Source organism: Panthera leo, chromosome A1, assembly GCF_018350215.1.
Source record: "Panthera leo isolate Ple1 chromosome A1, P.leo_Ple1_pat1.1, whole genome shotgun sequence".
Lineage (NCBI taxonomy): Eukaryota > Metazoa > Chordata > Mammalia > Carnivora > Felidae > Panthera > Panthera leo.
In genome coordinates this window covers 169562715-169587500 of record NC_056679.1, presented here as the reverse complement: position 1 = coordinate 169587500, position 24786 = coordinate 169562715, and the positions used below count along the sequence as shown (strand labels likewise).

At 38.0% G+C, this 24786-nt stretch overlaps 1 protein-coding gene across 4 annotated transcripts in view; it reads right to left on the bottom strand.

Moving 5' to 3' along the window:
- MAN2A1 (mannosidase alpha class 2A member 1) overlaps nt 1-24786 on the bottom strand; it is a 166560-nt gene that overhangs the window by 19839 nt on the left and 121935 nt on the right. For all 4 annotated transcript variants that reach the window (XM_042944865.1, XM_042944885.1, XM_042944875.1 and 1 more), the window contains 3 exons: nt 9970-10103; nt 6747-6888; nt 4071-4204 (listed from right to left, as the gene is read on the bottom strand). In XM_042944865.1, the coding sequence (XP_042800799.1) occupies nt 4071-4204; nt 6747-6888; nt 9970-10103 (410 nt within the window). The remainder of the gene's footprint in view (nt 1-4070; nt 4205-6746; nt 6889-9969; nt 10104-24786) is intronic.

Below are 24786 nucleotides of genomic sequence, written 5' to 3'. Positions count from 1 at the left end.
CTACAAACAGTAATGTGCATATATACCATTCTTCCCAACCCAAACCAGTTCTCCTGACCTTCAGTGCTCCCCCAAATTGACCACACATAAGAATGGCTTGAGGAGCTTTAAACTTAGATCTCTGGGCCTTAATCCAAACCTACTAAATCAGAATGTCTGGGAGTGGGCCCTGGGAAGCCGAAGCTTAACAGCTCCCCGAAGTGAATCTCAAATCTCAGTCAGTCATATGTAGCTCTGTGGACATATGCTGGGAACCATCACCCCCGATACCTTCCCAACCTTGTGGAAGAAAGAGAGCTCCCTTTGGAATCAAAAGTATAAGTCTCACCCTTTAACTTGTTCTGAATCATGAAAATGATTCAGACTCAGAAACATGTGAATGACAAGTCTTGTCAAAGGAAAACAATGTCATGAACGTAAGTACCTCGAGAGTTCAAGAACTAAGCCACTTATTGTCCTAAGCGAGACAAGGAAGATAAGTTTATGGTAGAGTGTGGGTCGGGGCTGGAAGAGCACCACCAACAAACAATACTGCTGGAAGCTGGCCAGGCAGGGTGGGACCAAGTCTCCTGGAAGGCTCCATCATTCATGCACTTTCCTAACATTTTTACAGTAACAAGGGGCTCAACAAGATATTTAACTGTTGAATTATCACTTCTTGATTAATCTCCTGGAAAGGTAATCTTTTAATGTGACCTTTATGATAAACCCAAAGCTTATAAAACATGTTTGCTAGAGGAAAATTTATGTGTTTGTTTAAGCTGTAAATGAATTCCCCAGCCTTGTAGTAACTAATATACTACTATAAACATCATTTGGTTTCTTGTTGGTTGGAAGGCTTCAAGCTGTTCAAGTCTAGCTTTCTCCTTGCAGCCTGTGTGAAATTAAAAATAGTTTCTGGCACATTCTCATCCAAACTGCATCAAGTTGAGATCTCCATTGGGTTCTGGCCCGTATTTCCTAAGTCAGAATTTCTTGCTAGGCTCTCTGGTGCCCTTCATTAAGTCTGCTTAAGTAATCTGATCCCTAATCATCAAAGGTTCCCATTCATCTACATCAGAACTTCCTAATAAATAAGTTATTTAAGATAATAAGAGACGATATTTTGAGTCACTTTTGCTTATTCAGTATGACCTGATTCATGGTGGGAACTTGATAAATGTGTACTGAACTTAATCTATTAAAAGCAAATGCAACATAAATAAATGAGAGAAAAATACAGTAGGGGAAAGGATGGGGTAAAAAGAGAAAAAAATAACAAAGGAAAATTATACTGAATCATGAGTTTTAGAAATAAATATCATTCAATGCAGAGGTGAAGCCTGGTGATGTGTGGGCTGAATTTGCCTATATAGATATGTTTTGGTAGGTCCGCACAACATTAAGAAGTTGTTTGTTTTGGGGCCAACTCTCAAGAAAAAAATCCAGGACATTTCACATTAAAGTTGTCAACAAAAGTAACAAAAACTCACAAAAACAGGTAACTTTTTTTTTTTTTTTTTACCCAAAACACTGGAAATCCAAGTCACACTAGGCCCCTACATTCCCTCAAGTGGGACTGAGTTGTAGCTCCTCAGTGGGATATGACCTCATAGTCATCAAAGACCTATGGTCACCTAACTTCAGTGATTCCTGGTTCAATGCCCCTCTTTACTTAGCAGTCATCAGCAGGAAGGGACAGGGAGTAGGCATCAAAGAAACAAATCCTAAAGGGTCAATGCCAAAGAGACAATTCCCATTTACCACTTCTGTTGACCCTTGAGTGTCATAACCATGGACGACAGTCAGCCTCACATAGCCAGAGCAACCCATCGGGCATCTGTATATCTTAACAGCGATTATCATTCCAGTCCTTGTTCTCAGTGCCCCTCCACAGAACCCTCAAACACAGGACTCACTTCCATTTAGTCATCCAGATTACTCCCAGGAGGCTCTGGCAGGCTCAAGACTTTCCACTAAAATGCTCTCCTGTACAGAAGAGTGTCTCCTTACTAAGGTTTCTATCATTGTTATTTTAAAGATTAGAGTCTGGGTTGAAAATAAAAACACTTTCTAGAAAGTTTAAGTTATATGAGATGGAACATTTCTTAATCAAATGTCTTTTTAGTCAATTTCACTAGAAATTAAAATGTATTTTCTCTTCTCTAGTTCATTTTTTATTTAAAAGAAACTATTGATTTAAGTCCAAGAATGTATAGTTGAGCAAAAGGAAAATTTAACCAACACAGGATTATAAAAACATTGGATCAAATTTCAATCAATTACTATCCAAGGAGTTTTGAATGGGAATAAACAAATTATTTCACTTCTAAATGAAAGCTTTATAGATCTGACATGAAAATTCTTATTGCCATAGTTAACAGAAGTTTTGCAAATTAGTGTCTATATAGAGAGAAAAAAACCATAAAAGCCAGAAACATTTTCAGGAGGAGAAAAAGACAGTAGCTGCCAGCACTCAGACAATGATTTTCCTATGCAGTTTTAGACCTAAAATTAAGCCATCTTGTCAGTAATTGATTTAAACCATGAGTCCCAAGAACTGGTATAAATCTTGACATCTAAAAATGGATATTAAAATCTTTTTCCTAAAAGATTCTACATACTGGAAGAATTCTTTGCTTTAATGAGCTGTTGCCATTTCATTCAATCAACTAGTGTTGTATTTACAGAATATGTACCACAGGCAAGAAGGCCCTGTGGGGCACATGAAAAGAAGTAGACAAGCCCCTAGAATCTGGCAGGGGGAGAGAACATGCATAGTATGACAAGGCAGTAAATAGTGGTTGGGACAGATGCAGTGGCACAGTGTGCAATTCCAGCTCGCTCATTTATGTATTTGTGTATTCATTCCTGCACCAAATAGTGACCGCTTCCTCTGCTAGGGACAATCCTAGAAGCAGAGGGAGAAAGCCCCTACTCTCAGGGAAGTTATAGTCCAAAAGAGGAAAAGGACAATGATAAAATAATCACACATGTGCATGGAGGACAGCTGAATAGTCTGAGAAAGCACTGAAGAAGGTGATCTGGCCTGGTTCAGCAGAAGCAGTTGACCAAGAGAATTTTGATCTCAACTACTACGAAGAGTTCCCTGGGCAGAGAATGAAATCACAAGTGCAAAGGTGCTGTAGGCACAGGGTGCATGGGGATTACTTAGGACCGAAAGAAAACCAGTGGGTTCAGAGTAGAAATAGTGAGAGTCATGCTAGATGAAGCTGCGGGAACAGGCAGGGCCCACATCGTGATAGGCTCTTCATGCTACGGTAAGGATTTTGGCTTTTATAATGACAGCACTGAGAAGACATCAGCAGGGTTAAGCAGGGGGAAAGGGTGGGAGTAGATGGCTGATATCTAGAACAGAGAGCACTGTTAAATGGCTTTTCCTTCTGTGAAGTCCATGCGGTCATCTGCTGAAAAGAGTAGAAAAGATTTGAAATGGTCAGTGAAGAAACAAGGAGGCAGAATAAGAAAAAAAGGGCCATGTAGAGGGCCAAATGAGGTGGGAAATTAGTATGTATGGAGAACCGTGATGATGACTTCTATGTCACCTTGAAGAAGCATACTATCATATTGGTTCATGCCCAACTGAGCTTCAGCTAGATTATTTAATGGAATGCTGGGGTTTTGTTTTGAGCATGAAAACTGAACAAGAAGAAAAACAAGTAAATCCATTTTCAACTGATGAGTCTAAGACTAGAATAGGTACACTAGGTTTTAAATAAATTTTACAAATCAAATTTAATCTCCTAAGTATACAACCAAATTCTATCTTTAAATTCAACTCTTACTTTCTTTCAAAATAATTTCATAAAATTTCATCCAAACTGATTCCTTAACATAATTCTCTATCTACATAATAAGCAAAAATAAAAGAAAAAGACGACCTAAATGCAAATCTCACAGGATATGTGTAACTGAAGTTCTCTTTCTTGTCAGTAGAGACTAAGTCTATTACAAACATATCTCAAAACTAGAAACCATAAATCATAAAACAGTGGAAAGTCAAAATTTCAAATTTTGGATGGCAAAGAACAATCAACATCAGAACATGTGAGTTATTTTTTTTTTCTTACCACATTCACAACACTTCTTTTTTCCAGTAGTATTCGAAATAAATTAGCTGTAATCTTGTTATCATGGACACCTTGTTCAAGGCCACGATTATCATCTTGCATGAGTCTTCGATCCATGATAACTTCAATCTGACCTAATAAACAAACAAAAAAAACAAACAAACTGGCCAGGGTTATTAAATACAAACATCCACTGAGGATCACATAAGTATAGGCATGGTCCAACTTAAGTCGAGGAGACCGATCTCTACAACCCAGAGTACCAAGGGCTTTCTCTCAAAGCAGCTAGTATAAATGCAAAAAAATATGATTGTATTTCTGTTCTTCATTAATGTCTAGTAAAATGTGAAAAGAAATTTAAAAATCAGACAGATCAAAATTCAAGTGAAATTTAAAAAGAATTAATCTGAAGAGTAAATTACGGCCTCTAAAATTTTTAATGGCAGCATTTGGAATTTAAAAAATGTTTATGAGGTTCACAGAAAATGTATATCCACAGAGAATATTAAGACAAAAACAGATGCATAGAATCTAAAAAGGATTTGAAATACAATTTAACTTACTTGATAAGGTGGCAATTCTGTGAAGAAATGCCAGAATTTGGAGACACCCACCATGTACCCCCTCCTTCCCTCCCTGGTACTATGTTAGTGGCATCAACTGTCCTCTCTCCTCTAGCTCAAAAAGGGGTTTTATTTGGTCCTTCATTTGCTGTGAAATAATTCCACATCTCCTCTAGTTTAATTTGTAAGATAATAGGTTATGAGTTGACAAACTAATATAAATCAATCAACCAATCAATCAAACCAAACCAAACCAAACCAAAACAACCCAAAAAGCTACCCAGAGCCATATTCATGTTTATACTAAAAAAGCCCTAGTCATGTACACTTAAAAAAAAAAAAAAAAAAAAAAAAAATATATATATATATATATATATATATATATATTCATCCATCTACTCATTCATATTTGTTACAGTATTAAATAACTGTTCAGCATAAAAGAGCAATATGTAAGCTATTTTAAAAACTATTATTCTGACCTAGTCAAACCAACTCTGTTTAGTTTCTTTCTTCTGAGTTTAGGTATCTAGTACATAAAACCGTCAGTGATGGTTAGAATTCTCGTCATTACTACCTCCATATGTATTGTAGGACACAACGATCTAGAACTTGCTCCTCAGGCAATGGGGCTATCTAGGGTTTGACCATTTCATACCCAAATTAGTACATCAATCTCCTGGCAATTTCTCTCTTCTCCCTGTCTCCAAATGTTAGTCTACACAGTATGTGGCACTTAGTAAATCTCCTGGACTGTTCTCAAATTGTTTCTATGTATGCAGGCATTCAAACCCCAGGGTGCTGGGGTTCTCTAGCAGGAGCAGAGGAGCCTTATCTCTAAGCTCGTCTTTATCAGGAAAGTGGGATAACGGTTTAGTCCATGACTGTTCCAGTCCTAATGTCTAGTTCCCTACTGAAGGGCCCAACTTTGAGAACTTAAGGCAAGGTTTAAAATGGGTGGTTCAAGACTCACAGCTGGCAAAAAGATGTTTTATATTTTGATTTTTAAACAAGCCAAGTCACCATTTACAGATTGGACAGCTTCACATAAAATCCCAGACTTCTGGGTTGTTCAAACACAGAAAAAATTGGCAACAAGGGGCCCCATTCCCCATGGAGATGATGGCCTGCCACCGAGCAGCGGCTGCCGCACTGTGCACGGAGAAGGGTAGGCTCCAGTTTGCTGAAGCCCCACCGCTCCTCACTACATCCCTGATGGGAGGCCATTATTATTTTTATAAAGGTAGTAATGTCTTTATGGCATAATCTCATGATTCTGTGTAATGAAAGCCGCAAAGAAAAATGAGAAGTAGTATGTTTTTGTGTGTGCATGGACATACAGAATGTATGCATATGCCTAATATAAAAAGTGGGCTTGTGACACAGGGTACAGCAGGCACCTTCACTCCTTTATTATCTGCCTGGCTCCTAAGACATTTGTCTTAGCAAGTCTTAGTATGTAAGGAAGAGCAACTGACTACATGTAAAGGATAATTAAAAATATGTATTATAAGGGATATCAGCCTTCCAACAGGTTTTATAAAAGTTAATCTGTGTCTACTATCTATTTTTTCTTTCCATCTTGTCTCTTTTACAGAATCCTTAAAGTTGTATCTGTCACTTCTTCATCCCCATATCTGTATCATTACAACTCCCTTTCTTTCTTCTTTCAGGTGGTAGTGCCCTAGAAGGATGTGATTCAGGGAAGGACCTAGGTATGGACTATAACCTCCTGCTTTGGGCACTTAGGCAAACTTGGGAATTTCTAACTCTTCTCCCTGCCTCCTTTCCTCCTTAACTTCTGGAGTCTGAGTTTCCACAGCCATTCAATTATGACAATGACAGAGCCTTGTGCAAACAACGAGCTATCAGGAGAGATAAACTATCTTTAAGAAACAATGGTTTCATGGAGTTTCAAGTCCCTCATTTTTCATCAGAAGATTAAGGATATACATTACGTTATTTTCACAAAACCCAAAATTAACTAATATTCTTGTTCTCAAGAGAAGGTGGCTGGTGTCTGAAGATAATAATTAATACATATGACCAACAGAAAAATTATACACTTGGAACTGAAAAAAAAAGAGCAAAAAAGAACCCAAACAATACGCACCACTTTTCAAACTTGAAACCCCTAAAGACTGAGCGGAAAGTAACGTCAAGCGATGCTTGGCATCCTGGATATAGGCCATTGTTGTCATTGGGTAGACATTTGCTTGAAGAGGTAATTTGCTCATTGTCATTCTAGGCTGAATCTATAAGACCAAACAGTTCACTTTAAAAAAAAGAAATCAAGTGATATTTACATATGTGATTTAAAAAATTAGTACTGACTATGGATGAGTTTTCTTCCAAAGAGAAAAAAGTATAGCTTCCTTTCTTGTTCAAAGAAAGAACTAAATTGAAAATTAAAACATTCTTCAAAACAATATTAAAAAAAAAAATCACAAGGATCTTAGAAAAAAACTCTAAAGTGAGAAAGGTAGAACTTATCCTGGTTTTAAAAATAGGCATTCCTATTTAAATTCATAATAAAAATCTTTAACAAAAGTCTTCTAGCTTTCCAGTATTTGCATAAAACAAATTATAAAGGTATTAAGTATTCATTTCTCATCTAAGTCTAACATACCGCTTTGGTAATGAATGCTAAGCATAATAGCTCTCTATCCCCTTTCAAGAAATATCTCTTAAAATTCTTGAATCAGTTTTAATAAATACCACAGATCCCCTCATCACATCCTCTAACATATTACATTAAAATAATCAAATTCATATTTATATTTAAAAACTATTCAGTGCTTACTCTTCCTGTTTCGTTTCAATGTAGATAGTTCTAAATTTCAATTTTTCTTGGTCTAGTATCTGAATGCATGAAATACATTATTTTATTTTTTGACTGAAAATGCACTAAGCTGGGTGGGGTCAAGGAGACTCACTCAAACCACACAGGGACTCAGTTATCAGGTGTATCTTATTCATACCATAAAAATGACATCTCTACTGTTAAACTCACGAAAGTCTGACATGACAATCGAGAAAAAAAGAAGTACAAAGTTAACATAATAGTTAACACATACTGAGTGCCAATTAACACCAGGCACACTACTGGGTATCTCACAAATAAGATCTCTAATCTTTACAGAAACCCTGTAGTGTGTCCTTCACTTACTGGTTGTACTGAATGGTGTCCCCCCAAACCCATGTCCATCCAGAACCTGGGAATGTGATTTTATTTTGCAATGAGATCTCTACAGATATAATCAAGTTATCCTGGATTAGGGTGGGCTCTAATCCAATGAATCGAGTCCTTCGAAGAGGGAAATTGGGACACAGGGACACATACAGAGATACAAAGAGAACATCATAGCTACTCTGTGACAGCAGAGGCAGAGATTGGAGGGATGTGTCTATAAACCAATGGTGCCCAGGATGGCCTGATGCCATCAGAAGCTAGAATAGTCACGGAGGCATACTTCCCCAGAGCCTTTGGAGGGAGTGTGGCCCTAAGGACACCTTGATTTTGGACTTGTGGTGTCTAGAACTGTGAGAGAGTAAATTCCTGTTGTTTTAATCCACCCAATTTGTAGTCATCTGTGTCACAGGCCTAGGAAATTAATACACTTGTAGAGAAACAACTGTAAAAGTTGGAGGAAAAAAAAAAAAAAGGATAGTTTGAAAGAATTCTCCATTTCTCCTGTGTAATCCTGATCTTCACATTCAAATTAACTTGTATTCTCATAAAAAGGACATTTAAACTGTCAGAACTCTGGGGCTGTCACTCTCACTCCCTACCTGTGGGTCTAGATTTCTAGTTTTGCCCAAGTACAATTCTTTCTGAGGCCAAAAAAATGTTTTTGTTTTTTTTTTGAAGTCTGTTTTTTTAATAGGCCTATTTTAAAAGCAGAAATATTTAGGTTATAAATTTAGAAATAATATTTTCCCATGTATTCAAATGCTTGATCCTTGAAAAGAAAATTCACATTTTTATTGTACTATTTATTTATACACATATTAGTACACATATTTATTGTACTATTTTTTTTTTCATTCATGTAGACACCCACACATACAAATAATTGCTTCTGTAAGATTTTAAGAAAAGAGTTTCTTTTGCATACAAGGAAAATGAATCACCATAAAGTCGGGGATTCGTTTGAAAACCAAACAGCTGTGGTGGAATTAACATGTAAATTCAAAGTGTATAATGTAATTTTTATGCTTTGAAAAAGGTTTAAATTTAACCTTTGCAGGAAATTGTAGAAGAGAAAATTATCACAATCCCTTTCACTCTTTCCAGTTGAAAATCAGACAAAGTAAAAGCATTTGTTGTGAAATTATTTCTATTCATAGCCAGAAATTTCTAAAACGCTAATGTCTCGAAAACATGCTAATGTTTTTAATAGTATTATTTCAAAGATACGTTGTCACACACATACACTCTGAATACAGAAATTTAGGTAACAATCAAAAGAGCCCAATTAAATTAGAGAGCTGACAATCTGAAAAGATTTTTAGTCAATTTTCTCATTACTATTTCAAACTATTTTGTGAACATTTTGATTAAATACATACCTACTCACATTTCTCAATAGATACGTTTGTATTTGTGTGTCCATGTACACATATGCGTGTGTATTAAGGTGAACATATATACATTATTCATAAAAAGAGGGGAAGAGTTCTCATGAAATTTAAAAGAGCTCATTAATACATTATACATTTAAAAGTATATATGTATTTGGCGTGCCTGTATGGCTCAGATGGTTAAGTGTCTGGCTGTTGATTTTGACTCGGGTCATGATCTCACGGTTCATGAGTTTGAGGCCCGCGTCAGGCTCAGTGCTGACAGTGTGAAGCCTATTTGGGATTCTTTCTCTCCCTGCCACTCTCTCTCTCCTCTCTCTCGAAATAAATAAATAAACCTAAATTTTTTTTTAAAGTATATATGTAATAAGTTAAATATGCACAGACCATTTCCTTATGAGGGGAAAAATACACACTTCTTCAACCCCTGATTATGCTTCCTTTCTATTAGACAAATTTATATACATTTTGGCATCAAGGGAATTAACATGCAAATGGTCACCAAATCTTCCTTTGAGAAAATACACCCTTCCAATCAGATGTTCTACAAACCAATCCCTCAAATACTTGTCTTAACTTTGGAAATCTGATTGAATAAGGAACCTAGAGTACCTGTTAAAATTCAGTTTTATTTTGAAAATAATTTTTAAACTTAAGCATTTTCGAAGCACCCAAAATCAACTGGCCTATTACCATATATAAAAGTTACACACTAACATAGCCATTACTTACAGATTTTAAAGGAAAATTACCTGGTATCCATTCAGGTCAGTATAAAATCTGTTTTGGCTGTTGATGCTAGAAGAAATTCTCATTGCAATCTCACGGTTATGTTCTTTTCGGATGTCCACAATATTGGAAACTTCCACAGACTGTCCGTCTATTCCTAAATTTAAAAGAATATATACCTTAATAGAAGTTTACTGCTCCACTTTTCTTTTAAAAAAAAAAAACATTTTTAAGTTATACTTTGAGAAAGAGACAGAGACAGAGAGAGACAGAGAGAGAGAGAGAGAGAGAGAGAGAGAGAGAGAGAGAGAGATTGACAGCAGGGGTGAGGAAGAGAGAAAGGGAAAGAAACAGAACCCCAAGCAGGCTCTATGTTGTCAGCGTAGAGCCCAACACAGGGCTCAAACTCACAAAATGTGAGATTATGACCTGAGCCAAAGTCAAGAGGTAGATGTTTAACCAACTGAGTCACCAAGGTACCCTAATTGCTCTGCTTTTCTTAAATATGCTGTATAGAACTCCTTGCAAAGTTACACACTTTTTCCTCTTTTCTGTTCTTATTATCTTTACCATCTTTCATGCTAAATGTGTTGCCATTCACCTTTCCCCACCTCCCCCGCCTCTTTTTTTTTTTTTAAATTGTCAGATGGCAGAAAACAAGCACTCCGGGGCACATATTAACTCAACAGAAGGACGAAGAGGCTGGGATGAGATAAATGCAGATGAAATGTAACATGCAAATGATTCTCCAAAGAGTTCTGCAGGGGAAAGGGGACATTAAACGAGTAAAGGTCAGCTCTGCTACAGGCCAGTCCACCTGTCATCTGCACTGCCATTCCCCAACAGAGCCATGCAAGCCTTTTTCTTCACCATTCACCTTACACACTGGAAATTAGAAGCAGAAATTTACACTCTGTTGGTTCAAGAGACAGTCTATTATTGCCCATGATCTATAATCTAGGAAAAGAGACGAGAGATCCAAGGAGATGATTTATGGCTGAAAGTGATATTACCATATTAGTATTTGTGGAGTATAATCTGGAGAGCTCCCCAGAAGTTAAATCAATTTTAATTGAGTTTGGTTTCTCTTAGGACCCCTTGTTATGGAGTGATTCATTTTGCCCTTTGCTATATAAAGCAGAGGACAGCTTGAAAAAGTCCCAGATGTATCAAGCATTTATTTTCTTGGATAAGCCTAAACTGTTCACTAATTTCTATCTGTCATGCTACCCTAACTATACCTACTCGTCCTTAGTGAAGCACGGGGTCTATTTTAGAGATGGAGAGGTGAGTTACAAAGAGATCCAACACTCTTCATACAGACTGAGTATGTAGAGGAGATACAGGATCTTCAAGACAGCAATCAGGAAAGCAAGCAATCAAAAGAAGAAAGGTTGGTCCTATCCTATTTCATACAGTGTAAGGTTTTTAAGGTTCCAAGAATCCTGGACATTTACCTGCAATTTTAATTATTCCCCACCACTGCCTACTCCTCACACACAATCTCCCGTGGTGTGCTGATAACCAGTACACTCTTTAAACAAAGAGGGCTGTGTAAAGAGAAATGGCGCACAGAAGAAGGGAGCAAGGAGGACTTTTGCTGGGAGCCAAGAAGAATCTCCCGGGCTCAGTGAAGGTACAAGCAAACAGTTAAAGAAAGGAAGTTTGAATCTGTGGGATTTGTGGAAAAGAATGTAAACGCAGGCAGCCCAGGCACTAAAGGTTTATGTGAGAAGTACACTGGACACTGGAAAACGTAAATAATAATACAGTGACAGATTACTAAATGGGCTGAAGTGCCCCCACCCCCTGCCCCCATCAACAGAATTTTCAGAATTCTCATAGAAGTTCTTTTCTGGTAGATGTCACTCTTGCAACTCAACGACCTCAGTCACAGATGCTTTCAGCTCCTTACTCCGTTCATAAGGCTGTAATGAACAGTAGGACCTCCATGAGTGGGGTAAGGAGGTAGCCTTTTCCCCTCCTGCCATAGTCTGAACCATTAACCTCTTCCCAGTTAGGAAGATACACATATCTTTCCTTCCAAGAATTATGAGAAGAACCTGCCAATATAGCTAGCTGATCCAAACAGCTTCACTAGTATTGGGAAGTTAAAAGAAAAAAAATCACATACATTGATGATAGAACTTCTCTGAACTAGGAAATGCATTACTTTATTCTTAAGCCTAAGCGGGGCTCAATCCATGAATTGTGAGGTCATGATATGAGCTGAAATCAAGAGTCGGATGCCTAAATGGCTGAGCCACCCAGATGCCCCGGAAATGTATCACTTTCTAAGCAAACTTTCCTTTTAGTGCGTTTACATTAAAGAACATTTTTCAAAACCAGTGAAATGTACATGGAATTTTAACAGATAAGCTTCTACAAATGAACCAAAGATGGCCAAAACACAAAATGCAACACTAGGGATGAAGTCCCCCATGCAGCATTGGGGAGGACACCAAAGGACAAGTAAACTCTAATCTACTGGAAGCACTCGTAGGGTTTTCAGCATTGCGTCATGCTTTCTCCTCTGTAGACTGATATTCTCTCAGGGGTCAACAGACTACATGAAATGAAAGAAAATCTTAACAAAGAAGAGTGTCATTAATTTCAAGTCATTTATCTCTGGAAAACATATACAAAAAACATGCTTCAAGAAAAAAAATTAATAATTTCATATTACCTCTAGCAATAATAAATTATTTCTGTTGAGAAAATCATCTTTCTCAAGCTCAGTATTATGCTCAGATCCTGTTGTGGCAACAACTGCTTAAAGATCCTTTAAAAGGAGCCTCGATGTCCATTCACACTTCAGCAAGACATTAATTTAAATTCTGCACCAGGACAGAATAAGATCAAACTTAATATACTTATTATGAATAAACCAAATAAATTTTGTAATGGCAATAAAAGCAAGGAGGTATCCCTGAGTTACCAACGAGAATGTATTACTTTTTAAAGAAGAATCTGTGTGAGAGAGATAACTTTTCCTATCCTGTGTCGAGAGCTCCCTAAGGTGTGCCATTCCCAAAGAAGCTCACGGGATTGAGGGGAGAACTCTCTGGAAGGCACAGGTATAAACCCAGTGGTTTCAGTGGTCTGCACAATCTTTGTAGTATATGGCAGCAAAAGGTACTTTTACCAAAGTGGTTCCACCTGCGCATGAATGGCCAGGAATTTCTATGCCCCTCTGGGTTTTCTTCAATCCTGGGAATGAAAACAGCCCCTATTTAACAAGGGTAGTCCAAAGGGGTGGGGCTGGGGGAAGCCATTCCCAGGTTTTGACAAAAAGAAGGAAGTACCTCCTTGCTGCTAACACCTTACACTCTGCCCCCTGGAAAGAGAGAATGGAGACTGTTTATCTTTCTTAACACAGGTAATGCCAGGTAAGAATAGAGCAAGTTGGGGCACCTGGTTGGCTCAGTCTGTTAAGCATCCTGCTTAGGCTCAGGTCATGATCTCATGGTTTGAGTTCGAGCCCAGTGTCGGACTCACTGCTGTCAGCGCAGAGCCCACTTTGGATCCTCTGTCTCCCTCACTCTTTGCCCCTCCCCACACTTATGGGCACATACATGCTCTTTCTCTCTCTCAAAAACAATAAACAAACAAAAAGAATAGAGCAAGTCCACGGGTGGAAAGCTGTAGTAGAGAAGCCGAAAGAGTCTTTCAGGACCCTGAAGTTTCTTTTCTTTTTTCCCCTCCCTAGTGCCTGTGACCTTCTTACAGATTGTTTTACACACCATCTTTGCATTCCAGGTGTTAACGACATCTTGGGAATGTACTAGATGCAGAATCACCATTAAAGAGAATTTGTTAGATGTGATAGGCAGTCCTTCATCATGTAGAAATCAGCTGACATAAGAGGAAAGCAAACTAGGCCATGGACAGAGTTTAGCCAGAAAGATAAGGGAATAAGTACTTTAATTTTGAGCAAACACATGCATGTTACAATGTAAACTCCTGAAGCACAGAGACTATGTCTTCCTTATCTTTATGCTCCCAGGTACACAGTAAGTGTTGCTGAGTGAAGGATAACAGCCATGTGCAAGAACCAGCCAACAATGACTGAATGCTTACTATGTACCATATACTTTACATGTGATAACTCATTCAATCCTGACCCTAAGCCTACTTGGAAATTCCTTGCTCCCGATCACAAGGTGGACAGAAGTGGCACTAAGCCTCTGAGCCACCATGTCTCACTGGTAAACTCACCACTGGACAAAGTTGGAAGTTGCTTTGGGACCAGATTAGAGCAGCTTTGCTGTGACTCTAAGCAGAAAGGAGACCTCCAGATTATTTTTTAAGAAGGGGAGAGGGTACTGACCTGGGATCTGATATCCTGCAAGTGCCACCTGAGTAAAATAAATTAGTAACAGAATAATTAATACAAATAAAATAAAAAATAATGAAAATAGGGTGACAGCCTTGCCAGAATATAAAACTTCTTTAAAACCAACTAAAATCTTTTGTTAAATGCATAGTCACTTTAGAGGCCAATAAAGTAACACATATTAATTAAAGACACTATGATCTCACTTATCTACCTAAGATAACACTAACGACAAGCCCAAGTGCATTTACTGTGCACTGCTGTCAATGGCAAAATCCTTGGAAAATACGCTGTATGCTCATCAACAGGCAAATGAATAACAAAACCGGAAAACTCATGTTAGGGAATGCTCTGTAGCAAACGGAAAGAATGAGGTGGCTCTCTGCCCGAGTATAGAAAGATCTGATGCGGAAAGTGAATGCTGCACTTATACACTGCGATGAACTTCATGCTAAGAACAGACACAGTATTATCTTTCTACAGGTGGGCAAATATGTGTGTGTGCTTGTATGCATGCATATGAGAGAGAGAGACAGAGAGTGTGTGCACATGCACAGGTATCTGGATTACCTCTCTTGAGTAGAGGATACGGGCCACACAAGATTCCAGAAATATTTCACCTGATACACTATAATGTGTGAAATTTTTGTGAAAAGAGTACGCGTATACATTACTTGTATACATAGAATTTTAAGCATTTTTATTTGTTTTAAATGTTTATTTATTTTTGAGAGACACATATAAAATAAAAATAATACAAAATAATAGAGATAGAGGACGAGCAGGGGAGGGGCAGAGAAAGAGGGAGATACAGAATCCAAAGCAGGTTGCAGGCTCCAAGCCAGCACAGAGCAAGACTTGGGGCTTGAACTCATGAACTATGAGATCATGACCTGAGCCAAAATCAGAGGCTTAACCAACTAAGTCACCCAGGTGCCCCTTAAGCATTTTTAAAAGATGATTATTTTCTAAGAAGGGAGGGAAAAAGATGAAACTGAGTAGGCAAGGGGTCAAAGTAGGGAGGCATCACCTTTTGATTTTGTTGCTAAGCACCAGTCTTAACAAAGGAGAAGGGTACTCCTTCCTGTGTGGACAGAAACACTGAAAGGCACCTCTGACACATCCTTTGTGGGTGAAAGAAGAGGTAGAAGGAAATGTCGCGGGGGTGGGGGGTAGAGGGGGTAAGTGACTGAGAAATGCAGATGGTGAGCCTGGGGCCGTAGCACCAGCAGCTGATGGCCTTTGGAGAATTCTAGGCCTAATTGTCTCACACAGTTTCCTCTCTTCACCATCAGATCAGTACAAAACCTATCTGGACAGGTGAAATTAACGTTGACCTGCAAAACCTCGGAGTTGGTCCAATCCTCTCCACCAACCCAATCACCTTATTCTAGCAATTTTGAAATGGAAAGTGTACCTTTCCAAGGCGTATACCTTAGAAATCGGACATCACTCACCATACTCCAGTGGTTATAGGAGTAGAAGGGAGCAGCCTGGTAGAAAGGGCAAAACAGAACCTGTCTCACACTTGGCAAGAATTCGGTATCTTCTTAGTGATGCTGAATGTGTGATTAGGACAAGTCCTTACATCAAGATGGAATAATAATGACCCACACCCATCTAAGAAAATGAAAAGTAAAGATGAGAACCCAGGAGAGGTATTTAACTGAATGTGACATAGATATGAAATCATACAAAATAAATCCTCAAAAAAACGCATCTAAGTTTCAAAGAAGGTCTTCAGTGAGTATCCTTCAAATATAGGTTCTTGGGCACAAATGCAACCTTGTTATCAAATTGCTGCCCTCATTCCTTTTTCTTGAATCTGTGTCTGAGCAGAGGGGGTGACTGAGTTGTCACTTCATAGCCGAAGTAGGACAATGGTAACAATAATGACAGCTAACAAAAAAAGCTGCCATGAAAAACCAGGGCATATTTCCCCTCCAACTTTGGGATTATTTAGTATCTTTTTTCCTATATTTAAATCGTCAAAAATATAAAAATACCTTTCCCATTATGTATTTACTTTTGTGACATTGTTTTTGTGAACTTATCCAACTTAACCAGGAGCTGACACTCATGGTTATTAACACACACTGCTTAGTTCAAAACATAAACTTTAATGACAAGTCTTGCAACAATGATAAATTCAGTAGGTCAATATGGAGATGCTGTTTTCTAAAAAGTAAATATTATCATTTTTAAAAACCGTACTCACATTTGAAAGTACCAAGAATAAAAATGGTAATAACTCCCACAACTGGATGACCTTTTTCTCCATGTTGACTTATTCAACTTACCAGCCATTGTGAGATCTAATTTATCCTCTGAGGTACTTGCTGATTTCCAGGTCTGTAAATGTTCACATTGATTATTTCTCCACAAGTGAAAATTTTAACATCTGCTTTCATGAATATAAATTTGAGTAAATTCCATTCCAAGTCTTGAATTTAAGAAAATGGTGATGCACTACTTTGTTTTATTTCTAAAGCACTATATAAATAACTACTACTACTACTTATTGATCAATTTATTATGCGCTTGGCACTAGTCTACATATTTTATGCTTTTCATTTCAGAAATTCTCACAATGACACAAAAGTAAATGTATAACATGAAAGGTATACAGCATTTTGATTCCGTGGATTGCAAATTTTGGTTAAAAATGACACCAATTAACTACAATATACTTGAAGACCTAATGACAGAAAGAATACACAATAAAACTGGAAGCTTTTTTTTTTTTTTTTCCCCTAACACACACTGATGTTAAGAAATGACAGATTTTTTTTTTTTTTTTTTTTTTGAAGCTCTGTCTGGGAGGGAACACAACATCTACATCAGTAACATTTTTTTAAATCCCAAACAGGCAAGCTCTAACTAAAGCCCTTCCATAGGAGGTGAATAAAACAGCTCACAACACTGAAGCTTTCCTATTCCGTTCCCCATGATCCACACTTGGCCTCGTCTAGGACAAGTGAGGGAAGAATGCTGGAATAATCACAATGGTCCATTTAAATATCCTCCACACTGACAGCCACTCTGAACTTGCCTACTTCCTGTTCTCCTCGACTTGCTCCTTTCCAAGGCTCCATTAGGCAGGAAGCCTAGATTCTGTACACTCTCATTTCTCAAGCTGATCTTGCCGTTGAGGCAAGAGGTTCTTCCTTGTTTTTGTTTTTGTCTTTAAAACTACATTTTCACCATCCCTTCTCCCAACTTACCAAAAAAGAAGCAATAGCATAGCTCTCACTCACCCTAACTCCAGTGGGCACTGAACAGAGACAACGTGAAATACTGGTGTCTGGTTGAACTTCAATGGCTGAGTAACAAATATTTTTCCAAAACATGTGACTTTCAATTGTTTGCTTTCAACAAAATTGAAGGGGTATCTAATCAAGTTGCCAGGCAGATCATTAAAAATAATCAACTGAAACTTATGTTTGACATAGACCACTCTGTGATTTATGGAATCTAACTCATAAAGAGTTCAAAGGACTGAATGGCATTCCTATAATAAGATTCCTTCTATTGCCACCTACTTATTTATGGTAGTAACATCATTCCTTTGCCCTACACTTATAAAAATAAAAATTAGGGGGCGCCTGGGTGGCTCAGTTGGTTAAGCGTCTGACTTCGGCTCAGGTCATGATCTCGCGGTCTGCGAGTTCGAGCCCCGCATTGGGCTCTGTGCTGACAGCTCAGAGCCTGGAGCCTGTTTCAGATTCTGTGTCTCCCTCTCTCTCTGACCCTCCCCCGTTCATGCTGGGTCTCTCTCTGTCTCAAAAATAAATAAACGTTAAAAAAATAAAAAATTTAGGGGCGCCTGGGTGGCGCAGTCGGTTAAGCGTCCGACTTCAGCCAGGTCACGATCTCACGGTCCGTGAGTTCGAGCCCCGCGTCAGGCTCTGGGCTGATGGCTCGGAGCCTGGAGCCTGTTTCCGATTCTGTGTCTCCCTCTCTCTCTGCCCCTCCCCCGTCCATGCTCTGTCTCTCTCTGTCCCAAAAAAATAAAAAAAAAAAAAAAAAAAAAAAACGTTGAAAAAAAAAATAAAATAAAATAAAAAATTTAAAAAAAATTAGTAAAAAAATCGATGCTGAAACCTATCTCATTCTGGCAATACGTAACATTCACCAATGGACACGTGAATATATGGGGATACAAAATGTATAATTTATCCCACTGAAAGGCTTCCATTAAAGTTCATGAAATAAATGACAAAATTGGTAATATATAGAGATTGTTTTTGATCAACTGTACACTATTAATAATTTTTACAACTCAATGCACATCATATTTAATACTTTTAGGATAACAGAAATCTTAAATTTAAATATATAGACACATATATACATACATATTTCTTTTATAAGAGTAATGAAAGGTTAACCAATAACAAGACTCAAGCATAAGAATAGTACTTTAAGCTAAAATTCTGTGAGGAAGTAGAATAGAAATATGAGTTCAAGGAGAAAATAAGGATGTGAAATTTGACTTTAAAAGATGGTCTTGGGGAGCCTGGGTGGCTCCGTTGGTTAAGTCTCGATTTCAGCTCAGGCCATGATCTCACCATCATGAAATCAAGCCTCATGTAGGGCTCTGTGCTGAGGGTAGAGCCTGCTTAAGATTTTCTCTCTCTCTCTCTCTCTCTCTCTCTCTCTCTCTCTCTCTCTTTCTCTCTCTCTCTTTCTCTCTCTTTCCCTTTCCCCTGCTTGTGCTCTCTCTCTCTCTCAAATAAAAAACTTAAAAAAAAAAAAGATCTTATTCAGGCCTTTTTAAAAATGCATGATTTGGTATCAAATTGCTACTCACTGGATATGTTTATTTTTAAATGTCAATATTGATTATATTCCAGGAAAAACATCCTTTGCAATTTTTTAAATGTATAAAGAAAAACTAGATATCAGCTTAAATATATGTAATACAGAGATTTTCAAAAAAAATTTTTTTAATGTTTATTTTTTTGAGACAGAGAGAGACAGAGTATGAATGGGGGAGGAGCAGAGAGAGAGGGAGACATAGAATCTGAAGCAGGCTTCAGGCTCTGAGCTGTCAACACAGAGCCAGACGTGGGGCTTGAACCCACGAACAATGAGATCATGATCTGAGCCAAAGTCAGGTGCTTAACCTACTGAGTCACCCAGGTGCCCCAAGATTTTCAAATTCTTACAGGAACAAGGGTGTCTGATTGAAACAATCCCACCTCACACTTTGTAATGTTCTTTTACTCCTTTCTGCCTATTTAAGTGACATTTCTCCAAGATCTGGCATCTCAACAACTCGCTTTCTTTATCAATTCTTCCCCAACACCCCCAACCCTCAATGGATACTCTCTATTGTAACACTTATGCCTTTACTCATCTGGCCTGCACATCCTCTTCAGGAGATATAATACTTAGTAGGTGCCAGGCTTTATGTATATTAACTCAGTTAATCCTCCAACACTCCTATGAGGTAGACTCTATTATTGCTACCATTTTCAAGATGCCAAAACCAAGGACTGTAAAAACCTGCACAAGGTCAAACAGCTGGTAAGCAGCAGAACTGGGATGGGAGCTGGAAATGACACACAGGTGTGTTGACTCTGGAGTCTGAGCTCTTAACCATCACACCTCTCCTACGTTTCCCATCGCCACACCCTTGATCTGAGTTTAGTACGACACATATTTGTGGGGGATGATGCTTCCCTGCTAAGAAGCTATGGCTTCAACACAGCAGCTGCTGTCAAACAGCCCCCAAGATAACCTCTGAGTTCTGAATTTGTGTAACCAGAATGTGCTTATAGTCCCTTAAAATAACCTTCTCTTTCATGCCTGTAGGGAATAATCAGATTCGACACATAGCTACTTATTTCAATTTTTAAAAGTTCCAATTAACAGAAAAAAAAATCTTTAGCAGTCAATTGCACATTATGGTATTCCAGAAATGTTTTAATTACCTAAGTCTGCCTAGCCATAACTTACTTAATGCTTTTTACTCTTAAATCAAACTAAATATGGAACATAGTCCTGGGGAAAAAAATATGAGAGATTGATTGCAAACCATTTTAATATCCTCATGAATCTTTTTATGGAAATAAAAACAACTTCAGTGAAGCTCTGAGACCTTGTTTACAAGTAGGAGGACTCCAGGGATAGGAGGCCCAGATTCAAACATCCTTAGAAGATGAATTTAGGAGCAGGGAGTTATGAACAAGAGAGACTTTATGTGATACCAAGTTTTGTGAAGACTCCTTAATAGTTAACACCTACTTGACCATGTTGTCTTTCTATAATTTAAGAAATTGAGTGCATGAGAAATTAAAGGACAAACTCAAGGTCACCCTAGTTGGCTTAAAGGTACAAGTAAAGAGTCAGATCTCTAATTCCCAAGGTGATTCTCTTATGTGTTTAACTAGATGAAGTTCACTTTGACTCTCTAAAAGTCAAGGGTCATGTTATGACTCCATTTCGGCTATATATTCAAAACAGAAAAACTAAGCAACCTCTTTGTGATTGCTAAATGTGCCCAGGCAAGGAAATTATTCAGTCATTTCAGCCAAAGGAAAGACTTTTCTTCCATACTTCTTGATGGCAGTTCATTACATTTTACCTCCAGGCTACTTGCTTTCTTTTAGTAAGATCCATTACATATAGTACTTTTATAATATGTTGGTGGAAAATAGGCCAGAGTATTGCATTTATGATATTTCTCCTAAGGGTTGAAACATGGTTTATACACATACTCATTCACTCACAAACACCTGCCTAGGAGAACGTAGTCCCTGGGGGGGAAAGCTTGGAGGTATATATTGTAACAGATCTGGAACCTGAACGTTGTGCTAGTGAAAATGTACGTGACACATTGGTAACCCATAGCAACCTAATTCTTCAAAGTAGCTGTTGATGTCAGAAAACTAGGGCACCAAAGTCTAATAATTACAGCTCTGAAGACAAATGAAGCCACAGCTAGCAAATGTCACTTATTGATCATTATGCCACTGCAAGGTATGTGCTTATTGTGATGGCACAATATCAAATATAACATGAGGGGATACAGGGACTTCTGCTTGTATCACATTCTATCTTCCATTTCAAGATAAACAAAAAAAGCTAAAGTAGTCTATTTAGTAACACTTAAAGTTTCAATTGAATGGAAGATGATTATAGTACAAGAAAAATTAATCCTCACTTCTCCCATATTTTCCTCCAGAAAAATGTTATTTTCTACCAACTAAATAATCTTTGGGGGGGAAAAAAAGGCTCCAAAAGGGCATTTCATTAAATTATGGGTGCTACCAAATGGATTTCTTACTTAACCTGATAAAAGGCAAAGCATTATGTTTCATCAGCAATCTCTCAAATCTATCTGATCTTGTGGAGCTTTTAACACTAGAGAGCACAAGATTTCCTCTAATTTATTATTTCTTGAACCTTTTTGAATGTAATGTCTGAACAATAATGAAAAGAAACACACCGTGTTTTTCAATAGTTTAAATGATGTTAAGAGAGAACTTTAAGCTGCACGGTACCTCCTGCCATTTTCAGAACCTGGAGAGAACGCAAATAGAGAAACTAAAACTTAAATATAAAACCAAGAAAAGAAACAAAGTGGGTTGAACCCATGCCTCCCAACTCAGTTTGTTGTGAAATCAGTAATGACCACATGGTTTTTACAATTTGGAAAAGTGCTGTTTGATTTATTCCTCATTTTATTTTCTCTTAAAGCTTAATTTGGGCCAAAAGTTCCTTTGAGGAGAAAAGGGTCAAAGAGCAACTAAAACAGAGATTGAGGAATTTAAGGATATTTTATCAGGATTGCAGTACTTTAGTTTTTTAAAAGAATATTTCAAATAAACCAAATTTGAAGGATTTAATACAAATTGACATTCAATAAAGATAGATAATTCATAATATCAACTCTGTTTCTTTACACTTATTGCTGAGAATAAAATCTTCTGCATAATTAATGGTTTAGTAACCTAACACAATTATAGTATCTAATCATAAAATATTAATAGTTTCTCTCCCCCAAACCCCATTTTTTTTTTCTGGCTCATAAATTTGGTACTAACAACAAACAGGCTCTATTCATTAATACTCATCCAAATAAACTACATCTGGTCAGTTTAATGGGGGCAAAATTAGCATATATCCAAAGATAGATTAATAAGTTAAACTTGAAAGTAGGTATTTTTGTTATTTTAAGAAATATTAAACAAAAGCTGACCTACAAAAGTATGGAAATTGGCTGACGTTTTCTTTGCACGTATTTTGATCAATCACCCAGGCGCTGTGAGGCCAAAGTTCAAAACACCAAAGAACTTTCAAGTATTTCTTAGTATTGCTGCTTTGGTGTGGCATTACCAGACCCCTTTCAGGCACTTTGAACTCCCTAAGATCCAAACACCCTGAAGACTTCACATCTCTTCCTTAGGTTTCGATTAGTGATTTAATTAAAACCCAATGAGCCAGGATGCCAACAACCCGACCCTTCACACAAAGGACAGACGACGTGGGTCAAGAAGGCCACTGAAAAAAGTCTCTCTCCACACCTAGGCTTATTTTTTTTCCAAGAAGGAGATTTGTTGAGAGAGGCTGAGATACGGACATTAGAAGGATGTATATTTTGGATGAAAGCCTTTCAGGTGAGCTGGTATCTTCATCTCCCACCAAGTACTTTCATGTTGGGAAAAAAAAAATAAATGCTCTGGGCTTGAGAGAGCAAAAAGAAAGATTGCTATGTCACTTCGAATAGTTACATACGCTGGTTTCAGGTTCAATCCAGGCAAGAACAGTAAAACTCATCTGGAAAAGCACTCTAAGTTAACTTCACATTATACCTAATGTATTTATCTGTCATTTCCCACAAACTTCTGAAGCTTTCTGCTCTCAAGCTACAAAAATCTAATACAAATGCTTCAGCCTGTTTATTCCACCCACTGTCACATCCAGAGGCAATCTGAGGTCTGTGTTCTTATTTTTTTTTTTATTATTTTTTGTTATGTTAATATTCCAAGTGCCCAGTTGAGAAAAACTTCTGTTTCTTAACTGACTAATCAGAGAGCCGGCACTGTCACCTTGGAGGGCTGGGAATCAGCTAAATCTTGGTGGTTCCTGGTTCTGCTAAGGGGCTATGAATCAGCCGCCACTGGGCATTTTGGACTACTCAGGAGGGGAGAAAGGAAGAGGAGAAAAGAAGGGGATTTAGGGTCTGATAAATACATGTTTGTTGGAATGAGTAAACAGACAAGTCAGAGCCTATTAATTTCCAAATCAACCACTGGGATATGATGGCAAACTAAGCTTATGGTCTCAGTCACCAAAGAGGGCCCTTTAATTTACAGAAACCATCCTCTGTGATGAGATCTAGATCCCCTGGACAACCTGCAAAAACTGTGAAGCTGCAGTGATGGTGACTGACTCAATTAAAGAAAAGCAAAAGCAATTAGGCAAATATACTTGATTGAGAAGTTGGAATTCTCTGGTGAGCTGCTTCAGCATTAACTCTGAGACACAGCTATCCCTAAGTATTAACTGATGAAAACCAGTGCTGAACCACACTTGATAAACAGGTCTGTGCCACAGTGGGTGCCATGTTGTACTCAAGGAAGACATTTTCCATTAAAAGCAACAGTTGTAAGCAAATCTAAAAGCAGATAAGCGGATCTTCTGTGTGATGATGCCATTTTCTACCCATACAATGACACCTTTGGTCATAGCTGAAAGTGTAATTTTAGAGCTCTCAGAGATGTTGAACAATAGCTTATGCAAGAGTACAGTTGCCTTTGGGGCACCTGGTGGCTCAGTCGGTTAAGCCTCTGACTTCAGCTCGGGTCATGATCTCATGGTTTGTGGGTTCAAGCCCTGTGTCAGGCTCTGTGCTGACAGTTGGAGCCTGGAGCCTGCTTCAGATTCTGTGTCTCCCTCTCCACCTCTCCCCTGCTCATGCTCATTCTCTCTCTCTCTCAAAAATAAATAAGCACTAAAAAAAATTGTTTTTAAGAGTAGAAAGGGATGGGGCAAAAAGACTGTGACTTACTAGAGAGCTGAGAAAACTCAATAAAAGATAACTTCAGAACTATGAACTTTCTTACAGGTAGCAAAGCAAACATTCCCTGAACAAAGTACCCTTTGCTTCCCCACACTATCTAAAAAGTAAACAGTGCCTGTCCATATATTTTATCATTAGCTTTAAAATGCTTTATTATTTACTGGTATAAAGACTCAGTGAGGGGTGCCTGGGCAGCTCAGTTGGTTAAGCATCTGACTTCTTCTGCTCAGGTCATGATCTCACTGTTCCTGAGTTCGAGCCCCACGTCAGGCTCTGGGCTGACAGCTCAGAGCCTGGAGCCTGCTTCAGATTCTGTGTCTCCTCTCTCTCTGCCTGTCCTCCGCTCATACTCTCTTTCTCAAAAAATATAAATAAACATTAAAAAAAAAAAGATTCAGGGAAACAATTTTTCCTTTCCTAACTTTTTCAGCATAGCTAATAGCAAAGAAACACCTAAGTGGCATTTTTATG